At 42.9% G+C, this 18,246-nt stretch overlaps 1 protein-coding gene across 8 annotated transcripts in view; it reads left to right on the top strand.

The window, feature by feature from the left end:
* caska (calcium/calmodulin-dependent serine protein kinase a) overlaps positions 1-18,246 on the top strand; it is a 507,486-nt gene that overhangs the window by 322,521 nt on the left and 166,719 nt on the right. For all 8 annotated transcript variants that reach the window (XM_084310852.1, XM_084310851.1, XM_084310849.1 and 5 more), the window contains exons 3-5: positions 8,471-8,576; positions 14,251-14,328; positions 16,052-16,124. In XM_084310852.1, coding sequence (XP_084166978.1) covers positions 8,471-8,576; positions 14,251-14,328; positions 16,052-16,124 — 257 coding nt within the window. The remainder of the gene's footprint in view (positions 1-8,470; positions 8,577-14,250; positions 14,329-16,051; positions 16,125-18,246) is intronic.

Genomic DNA, 18,246 nt, shown 5'->3' with positions numbered 1-18,246 from the left:
CCAGATACTTCACAAAGCTTGACGCAACACAAGGCTTCTGGCAGCTGAAATTGGATGAAAGCAGCACCAAGTACTGCACCTTTAATACACCTTTCGGCAGATATTGCTTCCTCAGACTGCCTTTTGGAATCTGTTCAGCATCTGAAATATTTCACAGAGCAGTGGAACACATCATCGAAGGGCTGGATGGAGTTCGAGCCTATGTTGATGACATCATCGTCTGGGGCTCCACAGTCCAAGAACACAATAAGAGACTGACCAACGTGCTGGAGAGGATACGAAAGTTTGGACTAAAGCTCAACAAGAGCAAATGTCAGTTTGGAGCTCAAGAAATCGTCTTCCTTGGAGACAAGCTCTCTGCACAAGGTGTCCAGGCTGACCAGGAAAAAGTCAATGCCATACACAACATGCCAAGGCCCACAGACAAGACAGGTGTGCTACGCATCATGGGAATGGTCAACTTCATAGGTAAATTCATTCCTAACCTATCTGCAAAGACAGCCTGTATTCGTGAGCTCCTGCATAAAGGGGATGAGTTCAAATGGGCATCCAAACATGAGCATGAGTGGCAGAGGCTCAATGAGACACTGACAACTGCACCTGTGTTGGCATTCTATGACTCGACGAAGAGGATCAAAGTGTCGACGGATGCCTCCAAGGACGGAATTGGAGGAGTACTCCTACAGGCTGAAGGTGAGCATTGGAAACCAGTGGCCTATGCATCCAGGTCCATGACAGAGACAGAGTGTAGATATGCACAAATCGAAAAAGAATGCCTAGGGTTAGTGTTTGGCCTAGAGAGGTTTCACAGCTACATATATGGCCTACCCTCCTTCACTGTAGAGACAGATCATCGTCCTTTGGTTGCAATCATAAAAAAAAACTTAAATGAAATGTCGCCAAGGATTCAGCGCATTTTGAATATACTTTATTTTGACACAAATCGTATGACAAAAAAAACATTTTAAAAGACAAGACAATAACAGCCAAGGCTTGTTTCCATTGTGGTCCATACATGGAACATAAAAAGGCACAGAAACACAAATGGACATGTACACTGACAGGACGCATTCTAAAAAAAAAAAATTATAAAAACACCTAACCTGACAACTCATACAGTTAACTAATGTTAAAAGAAAATCCGCAAACCCTTAAAAGCAACTCATGATAAAAGAAATAAAAGCCAAGTTATGATAAAAGAGATAAAAAAAACATTTTAAGACCAATTTAAGTTGCTGCTGAGCCATGTTTTTAGGGCGGATTTAAATCCGAGAGGGGAGTTCAGGAGTTTTATAAATGTTGGCAGGGCATTCCACATTACCGTAGCTGAGTAAAAAAATGCATCTTTCCCCATGCATGTCCTGACTCTCGGCGGGACCAGGTCCGTGGGGCTTCCTCTTGTGGCGTGTTTGTGGACATCTCCTACTTTATTAAAATAATTGACTAGGTACTTGGGGACCATTTCTTTTAGTACTTTAAAAACCAGTAGCATTTTAAGCTGGTGTACTCTTTCTTCAACCCTAAGCCATCCCAGCCTGCTAAAGTGGGCTGGCGTTAGGTGAGTCCTAAAGTGAAGGTTGTGCAGGAGTCTCACTAGTTTGTTTTGGGAGGTCTGGAGCTTTGTCTTCATTTGTTTTGATATGTTGCTGTACCATGAAGTGCAAGCATAGTCAAAGTGACATTGGATGAGGGCTCCAGCTAGGGTCCTCAGAGCGTTCCTATTTATGAACGAGGAAATTCTAAATAAAAATTTGGATTTTTGATTGACCTTAGTAATAACTTTTTGTGCCATTTTTTCGTTAGAAAGTTTGTTATTTAAAATAAAGCCCAGGTAGGTGACCTCCTCTTTATCCTCAATAATGTTTTCACCTACTCTAATTTTAAAACCCTGGGATTTCTTTAGGTTGGCGTTTGACCCAAAGAGTATGGCCTCTGTTTTTCCCAGATGTAGAGACAATTTATTGTCACTGAGCCAGGAGCAGATTTTTTTCATTTCACTGCTCAGGACACTTTCCACTTTAGACTTATCCCTGTCTGAGACCAGGAGTGCCGAGTCGTCAGCAAACAGGAACAGGTTGCAATCGCATGCCGATTTCATGTCATTAATATATATTAAAAACAGTTGAGGTCCCAAAATGCTTCCTTGGGGGACCCCACATGTCACTGGAAGGGACGAGGACAAGGTGCCATTGATGTCTACCACCTGTTCTCTTCCCTCCAGGTAGGACTTGACCCATTTGGCTGACTTGCTATCAAAGCCTATCGCTCTCAATTTTTCTAGTAGGATGGAATGGTTGACCGTGTCAAACGCCTTTTGCAGGTCCAACATTACCATCCCACAGTAGTTCCCCTTGTCCATCTCCCGTTTTATATAATCTGTCAAGTACAGTAAACAGGTGTCAGTGGAGTGTGATTTTCTGAAACCTGATTGGAACTGGTACAATAGTCTATGTTCAGTCAGGTAGTTGTCTATCTGCTCATATACCAGCCTCTCAATTACCTTTGATATGGAACAAAGGATAGAAACGGGGCGGTAGTTACCTGGATCTAGTTTGTTTCCTTTTTTAAATAGAGGGGTTACCCTAGCAAGCTTGAGTTCTTGCGGGATGTGACCCTGGTTGATGGAGAGGTTGGTGATATGGGCTACAATGGGAGCTATGATGGAAGCAGAGTCTCTGAGAAATCTGGTGGGAATATTGTCATGGCCTGTGGCTTTTGTTGGCTGCAGCATACTGAGCATTTTCATAACCTCTTCAGTAGTTACTTCAGTCAATTTAAAATCATTTTCACGTACACCCAGTTCCTTATAAAAGGCCTGGATGTGCTGTATGCCATATCGGCCAGAGTGGATCGGCAGTTTGTTCACCAAAGTGGTAGCAACAGTTGTGAAGAAGGTGTTTAAACAATTTGCCACGCTCAATTTGTCAGAGATGATCGTGTTATCTATTTTCAGGTTGAGATTTGTGGTTTTAGTCTTGAGTCTATTATTGTGACCCAGTGTTTTTAAAGACTTCCACAGTTTTTGAGGATTATTTTTATTTTCCTCAACTTTTTCGTTAAAATAGTTCAGTTTTGCTTTTTTGATCATATTGGTTACTCCATTTCTTAGTGTTTTACATGTCTCAGGCATGATGATGAAAATGCAGAGATACGACTTTGAGCTGATCTACACACCAGGAAAACACCTGATACTCGCCGATGCGCTCTCACGGGCACCCACAGGGAAAGGTGTGAGCACGACTGAAGAAGATGTTCAAAACCATGTCAGCATGGTGGCTGCTGCGCTTCCTGTATCAGACACAAAGTCCAGACAAATAGCTGAAGAAACAGCAAAAGACACAGAGCTGCAATGTATCATTGGAAACATGCAAAATGGATGGCCTGTAGGCTCCTGTCCACTGTTCCACGACATCAGAGGTGAACTGAGTGTTGTTGATGGACTGTTGCTAAGGACAAATAGAATTGTCATTCCACAAGAATTGAGAAGGGACATACTACAGAGGATCCATGAAGGTCATCTCGGTGTCGAGAAATGCAAGAGAAGAGCGAGAAACGCAGTCTTCTGGCCTGGGATCAACAAAGACATTGAGAGACTGATAAGTGGATGTGAAACATGCCAGAGACATAGGAACAAGCAAACCAAAGAGCCTATGATGGTAGCTGCAGCACCATGGGATAAAGTAGGAATGGATTTGTTTCATCTCAAGGGTAAAGACTATGTAGTGGTCATTGACTATCACTCAAACTTCCCTGAAATGGCATTGCTATCAAATACATCATCAACCTGTGTTATAACACATACGAAATCGATCTTCGCCAGACACGGCATACCAAACACAGTGGTGAGTGACAACGGGCCATGCTTTAAGAGCAGAGAGTGGCAGGAATTTGCAAAACGGTACGGCTTCAAGCATGTGACATCTAGTCCTCTGTATGCACAGTCAAATGGAAAAGCTGAAAAAGGAGTCCACATCCCCAAGCAGCTCCTGAAGAAAGCTGCTGACAGTGACTCAGATCCCTACCTTGCTCTTCTGAGCTACAGAGCCTCACCCCTCGCTTGCGGACTGTCACCTGCTGAGCTGCTGATTAATCGAAAGCTGCGTACCACACTGCCGAGTTACTCAAAGAAAAAGAAACATCCAAAGTTGGAACAAAAGCTACAACAACAGAAGATGAAACAGAAGTCATTCTATGACAGAACAGCCAAGCAGCTTCCACCACTATCAAGCAACGATACAGTTAGGATTGAAGATCCTGATGGATGGAAGACAAAAGCCACTGTTCTTCAAGAAGTAGCTCCACGGTCTTTCACTGTGAGAACAGAGGAAGGTCATATCTTCAGACGTAACCGTCGCAGTCTTCTGAAAACACAAGGGACTGTTCGAGAGCTCAGTGAAGCCCACACTGAGTCTGAGTCCGTCTCTCCACCTCTGACAGACTATAACCCTGACAACAGTCCAGGTGAACCTGTCTTAAGAAGAAGTGCAGGAGAAATCAGAAAGCCTGAAAGACTGGATTTGTAAAAAAAAAGAAAGAAAAAAAATGAAGAAAGCAAAAGAAAAAAAATAGAAAAAGTGTGATAGAAAGATTTTATATATATAGTGTAGTATGTATTAATTATGTTAATATGGTAATTGGTTAAAATGATGTGTTAAAGAAAAAATTGTTAAGATACCTGACACCTGTAATTTAGTTTTTCTACCGTTTACAGAGAAAGGGGGATGTGATGATTAAGGATGTTATGATTACTTTGCACCACTAGGTGTCAGTATGATAGGCTCTGATAAGTAGAACATCCAGGAAGTAAGAACGACCATCTGGAGATAACATGTAACTTGTGCTGTGGTAGTAAAATAAAGTACTGGTGTTCATGAGCAAGGACTCAACTCATAATTGAACCACTGAACAAAACATATAATACTCTCATATGCTATTTTCAATTAATATCATAAACAACATAAGGAATATTAGCATAATTTTTTGTGGACTGAAGGAATGAGTCAGCGTTAATAGTTTTAAATGCAAATAATTTATTGAAACATAGAAGTGGGGTCGGGACACACACACACACACTGTTTCAACTCACCACCCCCGCATCATATTGTAGTCTGTCTTCAAACTTCCACTCCTCTCGAAACGTTTTTATATTTGAATATCAACATTATCTGTCCATCCTCAGTAATCCTCAGTTTACTATAATATACTCCTGTCCTGAGTCCTGATTAGTGACTTCGTCGTCTTTCCAAACGCACGCACGCAGGGACACAGGGAAGGGGAGAGTGCCCCCCCATTTCCCTTTCCCCAGTCCACACTGTGTCTGCTGTTCTCTATGGCTCTGCGCCTCTGCCTCTGATCAGGATTAGCTTGTTAGTTTACGCTAACGTTGTAGTGATTGTAATGGTACATAAACGTTAATTTCGGGCGATGTGGGCATAAAGGAATGGCGACGGTGCAAAGCATGTAGATGCATTTGACTCGTGAGAAGAAGAAAAAAACACCACAGACTTATTTCGGGACGTGTAGGCGCACTACTGTGTTAACGCTGCTCTGCTTTCAGAAACACGGACTGGACGGATATTATGACTCGTGGAGTTGCTACAAGGTTTTTCAAAATAAGAGTATCATATGAACCTGAACGTTGCTAGCTGCCGGAGCCCAGATATTATGACTGGAGCTGCGCTTCGGGCGGAAATGAGACCCGCACAGGATTTTCAAAATAAGAGTATCGATATGAACTACACGCCAGATGGCGGGCAGACCTATATTTTTAATCGCCAAACCTTAAATCTACAGGCCATTGGCGCTTGGCGGGTGGTTATTTTGTTCCCTGCTTATGCAGCTCCACAGCTTTACTGTAGTCCTTCTACTGTTCCTCCTATGTAGGGAGATTTTGTGTGAGTTGTCAGAATTGCTCTTCACAGCTTGAGAGACACATAAACACTAGACTAGAGAGTATACCTCCCATTTGTCCTCCATCCATCCTGCTTAAGATGACAGAGCAATTCTACATTTGCATTACAGGAGAGCGGTGGAATATTGATTTGTTCAAGCCGTTGGTTTGTTGTCCCCAAGCAGACCACTCTTGTCAAAACACCAAGCAGATCACTTGTCAAAACACCAAGCAGATCACTCTTGTTAAAACACCAAGCAGAGGGCGGCCGGGTGGCGCAGCGGTCTAAGCGTCTGCCCACCACCACAGAGACAGTGGGATCGAATCCAGCTGTGGTGCTTCCGGGTTGGCCGACCGTCCATACTAACACAATTGGCAGTGTTAGAGGGTGGGAAAACCCGGCGAGGGTGGGTCCTGGTCGTTGTAAACAGCGACTCCTACAGTTCGGTCGGGGCGCCTGCACAGCGAGGTCGGATCCTGGGTGAGGTAGTGTCCGTCCTCCACACGTTACACTCCCCCAGTGAGAGTCCGCGCTGCCAGGTGAAAAGAAGTGGGGATTGGCTACACATGTGTCGGAGGAAGCATGCGATAGTCTCCGCCCTTCCAGACCGACGGTAGGGGGCAGAGCACGCAACGACCAGGTAGGGGATTGGGAATTGGCATAACAACTAACATTGGAATGGGAGAAAAACGGAAAAAGAAAGGGGGGAAAAGAGAAAGTAAAAAAAATAAAAACACCAAGCAGATCACTCTTGTTAAAACACCAAGCAGATCACTCTTGTCAAAACACCAAGCAGATCACTCTTGTTAAAACACCAAGCAGATCACTCTTGTCAAAACACCAAGCAGATCACTCTTGTCAAAACACCAAGCAGATCACTCTTGTTAAAACACCAAGCAGATCACTCTTGTCAAAACACCAAGCAGATCACTCTTGTTTAAACACCAAGCATATCACTCTTGTTAAAACACCAAGCAGATCACTCAAAACACCAGCTCCATCCAATGACATCCAAAGATGTTCTCTTCATGCATTTTTCCCCCACATTCAGAAAGGTCTGTACATGTGTACCTCGCATTTTATGGTGAGAAGATGGGTAGGGTTGTGGTTGGTCATATCACTGTGTCTTCCCTCTAGATGGGTAGGGTTGTGGTTGGCCATATCGCTGTGTCTTCCCTCTAGATGGGTAGGGTTGTGGTTGGCCATATCACTGTCTTCTCTCTAGATGGGTAGGGTTGTGGTTGGCCATATCACTGTCTTCTCTCTAGATGGGTAGGGTTGTGGTTGGCCATATCACTGTCTTCTCTCTAGATGGGTAGGGTTGTGGTTGGCCATATCGCTGTGTCTTCCCTCTAGATGGGTAGGGTTGTGGTTGGCCATATCACTGTCTTCTCTCTAGATGGGTAGGGTTGTGGTTGGCCATATCGCTGTCTTCCCTCTAGATGGGTAGGGTTGTGGTTGGCCATATCACTGTCTTCTCTCTAGATGGGTAGGGTTGTGGTTGGCCATATCACTGTCTTCTCTCTAGATGGGTAGGGTTGTGGTTGGCTATATCACTGTCTTCTCTCTAGATGGGTAGGGTTGTGGTTGGCCATATCACTGTCTTCTCTCTAGATGGGTAGGGTTGTGGTTGGCCATATCGCTGTCTTCTCTCTAGCGATGCCTCAGCAAAAATAAGTCATCTTTGGGGCTTCGTTAACACACTGAGTCGAGGGCTGCAAAATAACGAGATGATTAATTTTAAGATATAAAACAACCTCACTAGAAGTAGAAAGGAAGGAAGACTGGTTGCCGCTCGGCGCTTGCACGTCAGACCTTCAGAGGTGGAGTTGGCTGTGTTGGCGTGTCGACCCACAGGAGCATAACCTCGGTGCTGCGCTATGCATTTTGCATTAGCTGCTGCACTAATGGCAAAAGCTGGGCCACAGAAAGGCCCGAGGCGAACAGGATCTCAACAGTCTTGACGTGTGAATATCTCAGTGTGCGGCTGAGTGAGCTACAGGGTACCGCTGCTTGGAGAATAAAAGAGCCTTGCTAAAAGGTCTGCGAGGAGCCATTGTAGTGGAAAGGTTTCCCTCTGTTTACACCACCTTATTATTTCTGCGGCAATGAATCAGTGATTAATATTTACTGCTTCTCTCTGACACCGTGTCCAACATGAGGGTTTTAAAAGGTTAAACACAGAAGCAGTTGCTTCTGCTAAGAAGACACCATTAATGATGATGCCTCAATGCCTGTGTGTGACCCCTCATCATTAACCTCCTATAACCATATAACCTTAAACCTGTATGTCTCTGTTTCTCTGTGTTGTGTGTGTGTGTGACCCCTCATTGCTTTCCTACAGTATAACCCTATAACCTTAAACCTGTATGTCTCTGTTTCTCTGTGTTGTGTGTGTGTGTGACCCCTCATTGCTTTCCTACAGTATAACCCTATAACCTTAAACACGTATCTCTCTGTTTCCGTGTGTTGTGTTGTGTGTGACTCCTCCCCATTACTTTCCTATAACCTTAAACACGTATGTCTCTGTCTCTGTCTGTGTGTGTGTGTGTGTGTGTGTGTGTGTGTGTGATCTTCAGATCTGAAGCGAGAGGCCAGTATCTGCCACATGCTGAAACACCCCCACATCGTGGAGCTGCTGGAAACCTACAGTTCAGACGGGATGCTCTACATGGTCTTCGAGTTGTACGTTTTAATCGCACACACACACACACACACACACACACACACACACACACACACACACACACACACACACACACACACACACACATACACACACACAGACACATCGCTTCAATAAAGCACCAGCTCTTTTAACACATGTCCGTATGTGACAGAAGGTGGGTGTCTCGGTGGATTGAGGGGATATATCTGGAGGAGAGTGTGAAGATTGGGAGAGAGAGTGAAGATTGGGAGGAAGAGAGGGAGAGAGAGACCCAACCCCACCGTAGTTGGTATTCAGCGTTGATATGTGAAAGCTTGTTAACTGAGACATAAGAATGAAAGTGAGCGATTGGAGGCAGGAGAGAAGAAAGGGAGAAGCGAGGGTGTCGTCAGCGTGGGATATGAAGGACAGAGATAAGATTAAGATTTCACACTCACTGCCGTACCTCCAGCTCCTCTCCACATGTCCCCACCCCATCTCTCTCTCTCTCTCTCTCTCTCTCTCTCTCTCTCTCTCTCTCTCTCTCTCTCTCTCTCTCTCTCTCTCTCTCTCTCTCTCTCTCTCTCTCTCTCTCTCTCTCTCTCTCTCTCTCTCTCTCTCTCTCTCTCTCGGAACTAATTCCTTTATCATTTAATTATTTTATCGCTGATCTGTAAAGTCCCGGGGCCGCTCTCATACTTCTATCGTGTGGCCTCGGTGCGATGGGAGAAGACATTCAAGGAAGCCATTTGGAGGGAGCCTTTTTTTCTGGTGTTTTGACACACATGCACATACGCGTATGCCACGCACTAGGGCTGGACGGTATGGTCTAAAATGTATATCACGGTATAATTTGAAGCATAGACGGTAACGGTATATATTGCGGTATATTAATTTATCTTAAAATGGCTAACGTTAGCCCGTTGCTGCGCTAAAGCAAGTCTCCTCTCAGCCTCCTTAGCCAAATTGAAATGCCCAAACTATATGACAAGGTCTGTGACAGTGGCGTCGTTAGCCCTGGGCTTCCGGGGCTTTAGCCCTGGGCTTCCGGGGCTTTAGCCCCGGATGTTTTTCTCTTAGCCCCGGATCAAATTATTTTTTTTTTTTACTTTTTTCTTTTTTTTTATGTCAGCATCCCCATTGTCTGTGCTGAATGTTTGTTAGTGTTTGGTATTTTTTGTTGGTTTTTAGTACTTTTAAACATCCATTTTTAGTAAATGGTTTTCATTTGATCCTATAATTTTTTCATTCACCGATTTGTGGACTTTTTTTTTTAGTGTCCTGAAAGGCGCCTTATAAATCAAATGCATTATTATTATTATTATTATTATTATTATTATTATTATTATTATTATTATTATCATCCAGGAGGGAAAAGACACTTTGGATAGTAGGGACTGCATCTCTGCCTGTCCTGACCAGGAAACACTTTGCAACTGTGATCTCCTCTGGCAATAGTTGGATATTGTAATGTGTGGCGAGGGGTTGCAGCAATTCCACTGAGAGAAACTGGTCTGAGGCTGGATAACATGCCTGTATGCCTCTCATAAGTTGTTATCCAACTCATGAGAACCTGCTCTCAAGCTCTTGCAGCATTCTGTCGATGACTGGATAGAACAGTCTCTGTCTCAGCTGATCTCCTGAGCTGAGGTCTGAGCTTGTGCCACAAGATGACTCAACTACATACTCGTCCATCCTTTTCTGCTTCCTCCTTTGGCTGGTAGTATGTTCCTCAATCCAAAGGCCATTACATATGGCCTTTGTCCTGTCATACATGTCCACTGCCATCTCTGAGGTGCGATAACCTTTGAGTGTGTCCTGCACTGTGCTTTTAAATAGTACAGATATTGAAGATGTGCACTTTAATGCAGCAGCACCTGGAGCCATCCATACCCATGTCCAGTGTCCTATAATAAGCTTTAATCGAACCCTGGTTCATTTCCTCGGATAGTCCGGTTGGTTTGGGGTGGTGTGAAAGCTCATTCACTCTTGCAAGTGAACCCTGCTGCGGTTCATTTGAGATGTGAATGCAAAGCGGACCAAAGGCAGGAAAAGACCCAAAAATCGAATCTTTTTTTTATGAGAAGACTGAAACATATGTATATAATGAAACACACAATACAGTTTTTTTCGATTGCCTAAGCATGATTTTGAAAACGGGGCCCGGTGTTTCAAAACACACAATTAGCACAACCACACACACAATTATCAGAACACCTCAGATCCTTTGCTAAATTAAACACTTGTCAAAACCATACACTAATTTATAAAAAACTACATTTTGTTACCATATGAAACACACGTTTCATACGACGTAATTCTGTTTGAACCAGTTACACACACTGCTGTGCTTAACCTAAAACACATTTAGCAATTCTACTTCTCAGTGATTAGAGTACTGTAAGTGAAGTACGCAGAGAATGTGCAAATATACAATAAATTCACCAAACACTACACAAGACCAATGCTCTAGACTGATGAAAATATAATTTATTTATCTACATATACCCAAATCAATGATGCAGACTGATGAAAAAAATAACATTTTCTCTCCATATACCCAAATCAATGATGCAGACTGATGAAAATATAAATGTGCTCTCCATATAACCAAATCAGTCAACATTTCAACATGGAGAATCACAACAATACATGTTCCAGTTTTCATGCTACTATGTGCATAACACTGTAAGCTCAGCAAATATCAGACAAACATAAAATACTGTATCCAGTACAGGTTAAAATTACAGTAAAAATTTTTTTTTTTGAAAAAATGTAAACAGAAAATACTAGACATTATCTCTTTGCCTAGCTGGGTCTGGCAAGATAATTTTTTGTTGTGATTCTCCATGTTGACTGATTTGGGGAAATGGGAGAAAATGTATATTTTCATCAGTCTGCATCATTGGTTGTCTTGTGTAGTGTTTGGTGAATGTATTGTATATGTTCACGTTCTCTGTGTACAGTATACTTCACTCTCCTTTTGGTTGAAGACAGGTGAACTCACCTGCTGCATTTTTATAGTGCTTAAACCTGATTGGTGTATCTACAATGCATGCATTGTGCATCTGATGTTGTGTTGTGTGGCTGTGTTTAACCAATTGGCTCATATGTGTGGTAATTTGACATTCTGTGTCTAATGTAATGCAAGTGTGTTTAGTGTTTTGCAAATCACTGTGTATTGTTTTGCAAAATGTGTGAGGCTGACATTGTAGGGGTGCAAATCTGGGCCTATATTTTGCTCCTTGAGTGTAAGGTTTTGATAATTGTGTAATACTTTTGATTTGAGTGTTTATGCAATTGAAGAAACTGTAAAGACTAGAGATTAACTGTTTATTTCTTTTGTACATAGGCTGTGGATATGTTTGTTTGTTTGTTTATTTGCTTATGTGTATGATTCTTAACTGTTTTTATTTTGTTATTGGTGTATATGTGTGTATGTATGTACAGTATATGTATATATATTATATATATATATATATATGTATATATATGTGTATATAATATGTATATTTGTACTCCTGTTGGGGCTTCTTGGACCAGATCAATGTTTTATCTGGCTAAATAAAGGTTAAATAAATAAATAAGAAACTGATGATTTGGTCCTGTTAACTTTGAATTTTCTATGGGGACTGCCCAGATCCCTCTCATGGACCTGGACCTCACTTTGAGAACCTCTAATGATTCTAGTTATTCAGTATTCATCTCTAATTACTCTAAAATTGCGTATTTCTGTGTTAAAAAAAAAAAGAAAAAAAAAACCCGGGCTGAAGCCCCCAATGTTTTCTAACCCTAAAAACGCCCCTGGTCTGTGAGCAAGTGGAGAAAATCTCAGTACAATTAAACACTATGCAACGACCACTGCAAACGTCAAGTGAATCGTCAAGTAACGTTAACGTCATTGCTACTGCTGTGACTAGCTGCTCTAGTCTACCGGTCACAAGGTATGAAGGTACTGTATAATCAAAATCATACCGTAGCGCAAATTCATACTGTTTATACCGTCCACCCCTACCACGCACACACACACACACGCACACAAACTGCATATATACACACACACACACACACACACACACACACACACACACACACACACACACACACACACACACACACACACACACACACACACACACACACACACACACACACACACACACACACACACACACACACACACACACACACACACACACACACACACACACACACACACACACACACACACACACAGGGAGAGGTGGGGGTGGAGGTAGATTTGAGACGGGGCTCTGAGCGGTGCGCTTCTTTTGAGGCCGGGAGAGATAAGTGAGTAAACATGGTAAATAAATGCAGACAGCTCCATATGTCTTCCTGTCATCTCGTCTGCCATCCTCACAGCCAGCACAACCGCCAGGAACTGGCTGCTGGGAGGGAGGGATAGATAGATAGTGGGGGGGGGGGGGGTGATGGCAGAGAATATGGATGTAAAGTGGCCAAATCCCAGATAATGGCCATCGTTAATTGGTGCAGAGGCATAGGGAGAGTACAGTACAGAGCCAGTTTGGATAATTAGTTGATGAGGAGATGGCGAATATGAAAGACGGTGACTATGGTAGAGTAAATCGATGGGTCGTGTGTGTGTGTGTGTGTGTGTGTGTGTCAGGGCTCGAGACTAACGATGTCCCGTCGTCCCGGGGACGATCAAATATTGATTTGGGACGAACAGAAATCTTTTTTGGGACGCAAACGGGACGGAGAGGATTTTATTTTTTTCACAGGAAATGTCAATTAGCCGACTGTCAGTGCGCGCATATATATATATATGAATTATTCTACGTTAATAAAACATACCTGGTGATCAACTACAGTTTGCTGTAAACATTATGATATGTGTGTAGTGTTCTGATAACGACGGCTGCAGCGGGAGCTGGCTCATGCTGGATTTGCGAATAGCATGCAGCTGCAGAGCCGCAGAGCCAGGGGCGCTTTCAGGTCCGGTCACAGGCCCGCTCAACAGCGCCCCCCACCCAACGGCTGAATTGCCAATGGCTGAATTGGAGTATTGCCCAGAGCATGGCGAGTTAACCCGGACTATCTCGGGTTTGGCCTCCAAAGTGTTAAGGCCAGTGATTTGTGATGCCATGGTTTTGATACTTGACCAGTTTGTCATATTCATATGCCTGTTCCATATTCATAATATTTTCATGGCATTTCGCCATACAATATGGCAACATGCCACAGCTCATTGGCCACTATTTGTCATTTAATGATGATAATTTAATTTCTAATCAATCACCTGTCGAATACTTTGATTGCAGGTTGAATGAGCAAACCTACCTCAAGGATACACACGTCTCTCTGGTATTCACTGACATAGGTGATATCATGAATGACATTATGAATATTTGAAGGTATAGCACAGAGGACATAAACCATACAGACACACACACACATGTACCTGCCTACCCACCTAGACTGTTTCTCTCTGGTTTTCATGCCTTCCAGCTCCACCTGTACAACCTCACAAACACCCATAGTAACTGGCCTTTACTTTCCTACACCCTTACCTGAACTAACCTTAATGCCAAACTGACCTCCCCTATCTCTCTCTCTCTCTCACTCTCTCTCTCTCTCTCTCTCTCTCTCTCTCTCTCTCTCTCTCTCTCTCTCTCTCTCTCTCTCTCTCTCTCTCTCTCCTCTCTCCTCTCTCCTCTCTCGCTCTCTCAGTATGGATGGAGCTGACCTGTGTTTTGAGATTGTGAAGAGGGCAGATGCTGGCTTTGTGTACAGTGAAGCAGTTGCCAGGTGAGATATTATCCCAACATATCATACATCTTAATCTTTTCACATAAAATACCCCATTAAATTTGTATATATTTGTTGTTTTATTTTACGTGAAAAACTGTGAAAAAGCATAATCTTTCCATATATCCATAAAGTTTATACAGTAGCTTGGTGTACATGATGCAGCTCGTACAAGAATGTGAAAACATAATGTTTATAGTTGCTTTTGATGATTACTTCATATGTTTTATGAAACTACAAAATGTGATAATATCTCAAAATGTTCCTATCCTTAAAGCGGCACTTCACCGAAATATCATGCAGAGTTATTTTGCACATAATCTCTACCATATCCCAAGACTCTTAACACTTTGGCTGCCATGAAACGTCTTTAGACGTCATTGCCGGCCATGCTCAAGTTGCCGGAGGACGCTGTACAGCGTCCTTATATCAATATTTCAAAAATCTGCGATCGGATTCATATGTCCCCTCCGCTGGCCTGAGATCCACCAGGAGGACCCACTGAGCTCTCTGGCGGTTCAGGAGCGCCATCTGGTGGCCGATCGGCGCAATCGCTTTAACAGGAAGTGGCATAGAGGTTGTGCTGGACGTCCGTATTACTTCCGGGCGCTCGCTATAGGTCCCGGCATTCTAGCTCGTCACAATACACAGTGATCGATTGCCAATAACTCGATAAACAACATGATTTGGACGTATATACCATTATACAAGCTGGAGATGGACCGGGTAAAAAAACATCCCATAATGATAAGATTTCTACTCTACGATGATCGCCCAACGGCGCGCGGAGACTGGGGTGAGTTTCAGCGTGTAACGTTACCGTCTTCGATACTAACTGCTATTATCAACATTTGACCCACATTAGATGATTGGTATAACGCTGCCCACGGAATTATAAACGCCCCCTAGCCCATCCGGTCAACATCAGATGACGTGTAGTAACTTCTAGAAGTACGTCTAGTTGGAATTTTTTATATCGCGCTGATTGCCATAAAACTGTATTGCATCATCAATATAATGCATTTGGGGCTATATATCACGTTCTGGAGAAAGCTGCAGAAAGAGATGAAAACATACTTATACATTAGACCATACTTTACTATGAATATGTGAATGAAAAAGTTTAACGTTGCTACACAATGAACAATACATATAGGACTTTGAATGGGCCCTAATAATGGCAATGTAGCAATAGAATTTAAAAAGTTATAGCCATGCAAAGAAGGGGTACTTCTCCATAGACAAATAGAGCCGGCAACCTATGGTATATCATGAATTTAACCCAAGGCAACCAAAGTGTTAAGCTTTCATTTAGTTTGACGGTTATTGAGAATTAATGAGTTTGAATATCTCCTCCTGTTATGTCATCAGAGGACAATGAATCATTGTGTTGACTACAAATGAAATTATATAGATGAAAAAATGTATTGCAATAGGGATTGCACAAGAAATCAGCGTTGTTTTTCAGTGAGAGCCCCTTTAAGCGTTTGCAGTCTCTATACATTTAGTTTTATACTATACCAGAACAGACACTTGGCCGCAGTGTTATTCAAGGTTCAAGGTTTTATTTAATCTATTTGTACTAGTACAGTGCAGTGAAATGTGTCCCATGTGCCTTGCATCAAGAAGAGGATTAATAACAGTAAACAGTAAATGCCAATAAAACTCCAATTCCATATTGCTGTGGTACCACACTGATAGTGTTTTCTGTTTGCTCCTCCAGTCACTACATGAGACAGATCCTCGAGGCTCTCCGCTATTGCCATGACAACAATGTCATCCATCGAGACGTCAAGGTATTCTGGTGCTAGGTGATTAGGGCAATGCTGCAGGGGCCTTCTGGCTGCCTGAGGCCGATGCAGTTCAGACTATATATCAACAATTCTCGCAACACAGCACACCAGACCTCATCATTAAAAGCGCTCTCTGGTAGAATTGCTTGAAAAAGTCATTTCAGTGCACAGTCACCTTACTGTAAGCAAGTGACCTTAAGACGTTTTCCATAGGAAACACTGAACGGCACTTGATCGCTCTGTTCTCCTGAAGCCTCAACACAATTAGCTGCCTCTTAGTTCAGTATTTGCACCTGTCCCAATGTCTTTGATTGAAGAGCTCTCATGGACGCTGTGTTGTGAGGAGGTTGGAGTCCTGAGGAGAGAAGGAGATGTTTGGTTTTTACGGCACTAATTAAACTGGCCGTGATTTAGCATCTTCTTGTGTCACAGTGGTTGGACTCAAATCAACTGTAATATAATTTCATTAATGTTACACTGAAGGATACAATCCTTACATCAAGCTCCTCTGGTCAAATCATGATCATCGTCTCCCCACTCTGAATTGTGCATCTGTGACAAGCTCAGGCCATGCACCCAGAAATACTTGGACCTGATGACCTGTGTGACCTGATGACCTGTGCATGCGTGGCTGTATCTGGCCACAAGCCACTGAGGAGGAGCAGACCTGATCCCCAAACAGACCATGTATGCCAGTACCTGTCGGATCATCCATTATTAACCAGTCGCTCAAACCTCCCTATATATGGAACTCCCACATAGTATAAAAGGTGTTTCATTCTAGAGGCTCTCAGCCCCGTGGAGGGCTGGTCTCCAGGACTGTTTCTCGTTCTGTGTGTTCCTGTCAATAAAAGCCCTGGCTGAATGCGGAGCTAACGTTAGCATTGTTGCCCCTGGTAGCTACAGTACGTTATTCCTAGTTTTACGACAGTAAAAATACAAATATGAAAACATTCCAAAAAATTTGATGAATGATTATTATTTCAGTAGGCTAATAATAATAATCCCTAATGGGACTTTCATTACTTATTTTCGTCTACTTATCTCAACGCAGAGTATTAAATCGCCTTTTTTAACTCCGAAGAAGCGCGGATTTCCTTGCAGACAAAAACAACCATTGGCAGATAAATGTGCTGATACTGAGCTGGATTAAGACTCTGGTTATTGGCACTCCAGGATAATCAGCGGATATTTGTGGTATTTCCTGCTTGGCTTTTGTAGGACAGAATGTTGCAAAACAATTTGAAGCCCATCATCTGTAGCCACTAGAAGGCTCATTGAACAATTCGGAAAGAGAGCACGGACAACTGGATCAAGATCCGTTCATTCGCATGAGGCAGCAGGCCACTGTCACTAAATAAAATGGTGTTGTGGTATAACAAATTTGAGAACCCTGCCTTAGTAGCAGAGTGCATACTAGTAAAAGACTGTACAGTCCCTTTTAGTATTTCTTTTGTCGACGACGGAAAATTGGCCAGGTTCATCTGCCCCGACTGGTGGGAAGTTTGTTCCACATTTGAAGACAGAGAAGGACAGAAAATAGCCTGCTTCTCTTTGATGACTCTCTACAATACTTTATTCTCTCTTTTAAGAGTGTGTGCACATCAAAGCATGCATGCGTGTGCATGTGTGTGTGTGCGTGTGTGTGTGCATCTTTTGTGAACACAGCAGGTAGCTAGTGTTTCAGCCAATTTCCCTTAGAGGGGGCACTTATCTCAGAGAGAACTTGTCACCCCTCAAGCCAAAGAGGCTTATAATGAGTAAAACTCTCCTGGTTTAAGAGCACTCTCTCATAATAAAAAAGGCTTTAATGAGTAAAACTCTCCTGGTTTCAGGAGCACTCTCTCATAATAAAGGCTTTACATCCAAACTAGCACCTCTCGTCTCTTAACGCTCGCTGTCAGCGCTCACAAACAAGCAGAGCAAAACATCATCCCATTGGCGGCTGCTCAACTATGAATTTAATGGTTTTCGTATCATATTCTTGGAGCTGCTCCCTTTTCCATGTATTTTATTGCCTTTGGGGGGGAGGGGGTCGTAATGCATATTATATGGCTGCAGTCAGCTTGTGTATTACTGTCTCTCTCCGGCAATGGGACAGGATATTTCTCAACCCGGCTCATAT

Source organism: Notolepis coatsorum (assembly GCF_963971535.1).
Source record: "Notolepis coatsorum genome assembly, chromosome: 3".
NCBI lineage: Eukaryota > Metazoa > Chordata > Actinopteri > Aulopiformes > Paralepididae > Notolepis > Notolepis coatsorum.
Note: the sequence above shows the minus strand (reverse complement) of the source record. Positions and strands in the feature narration are given on the sequence as shown.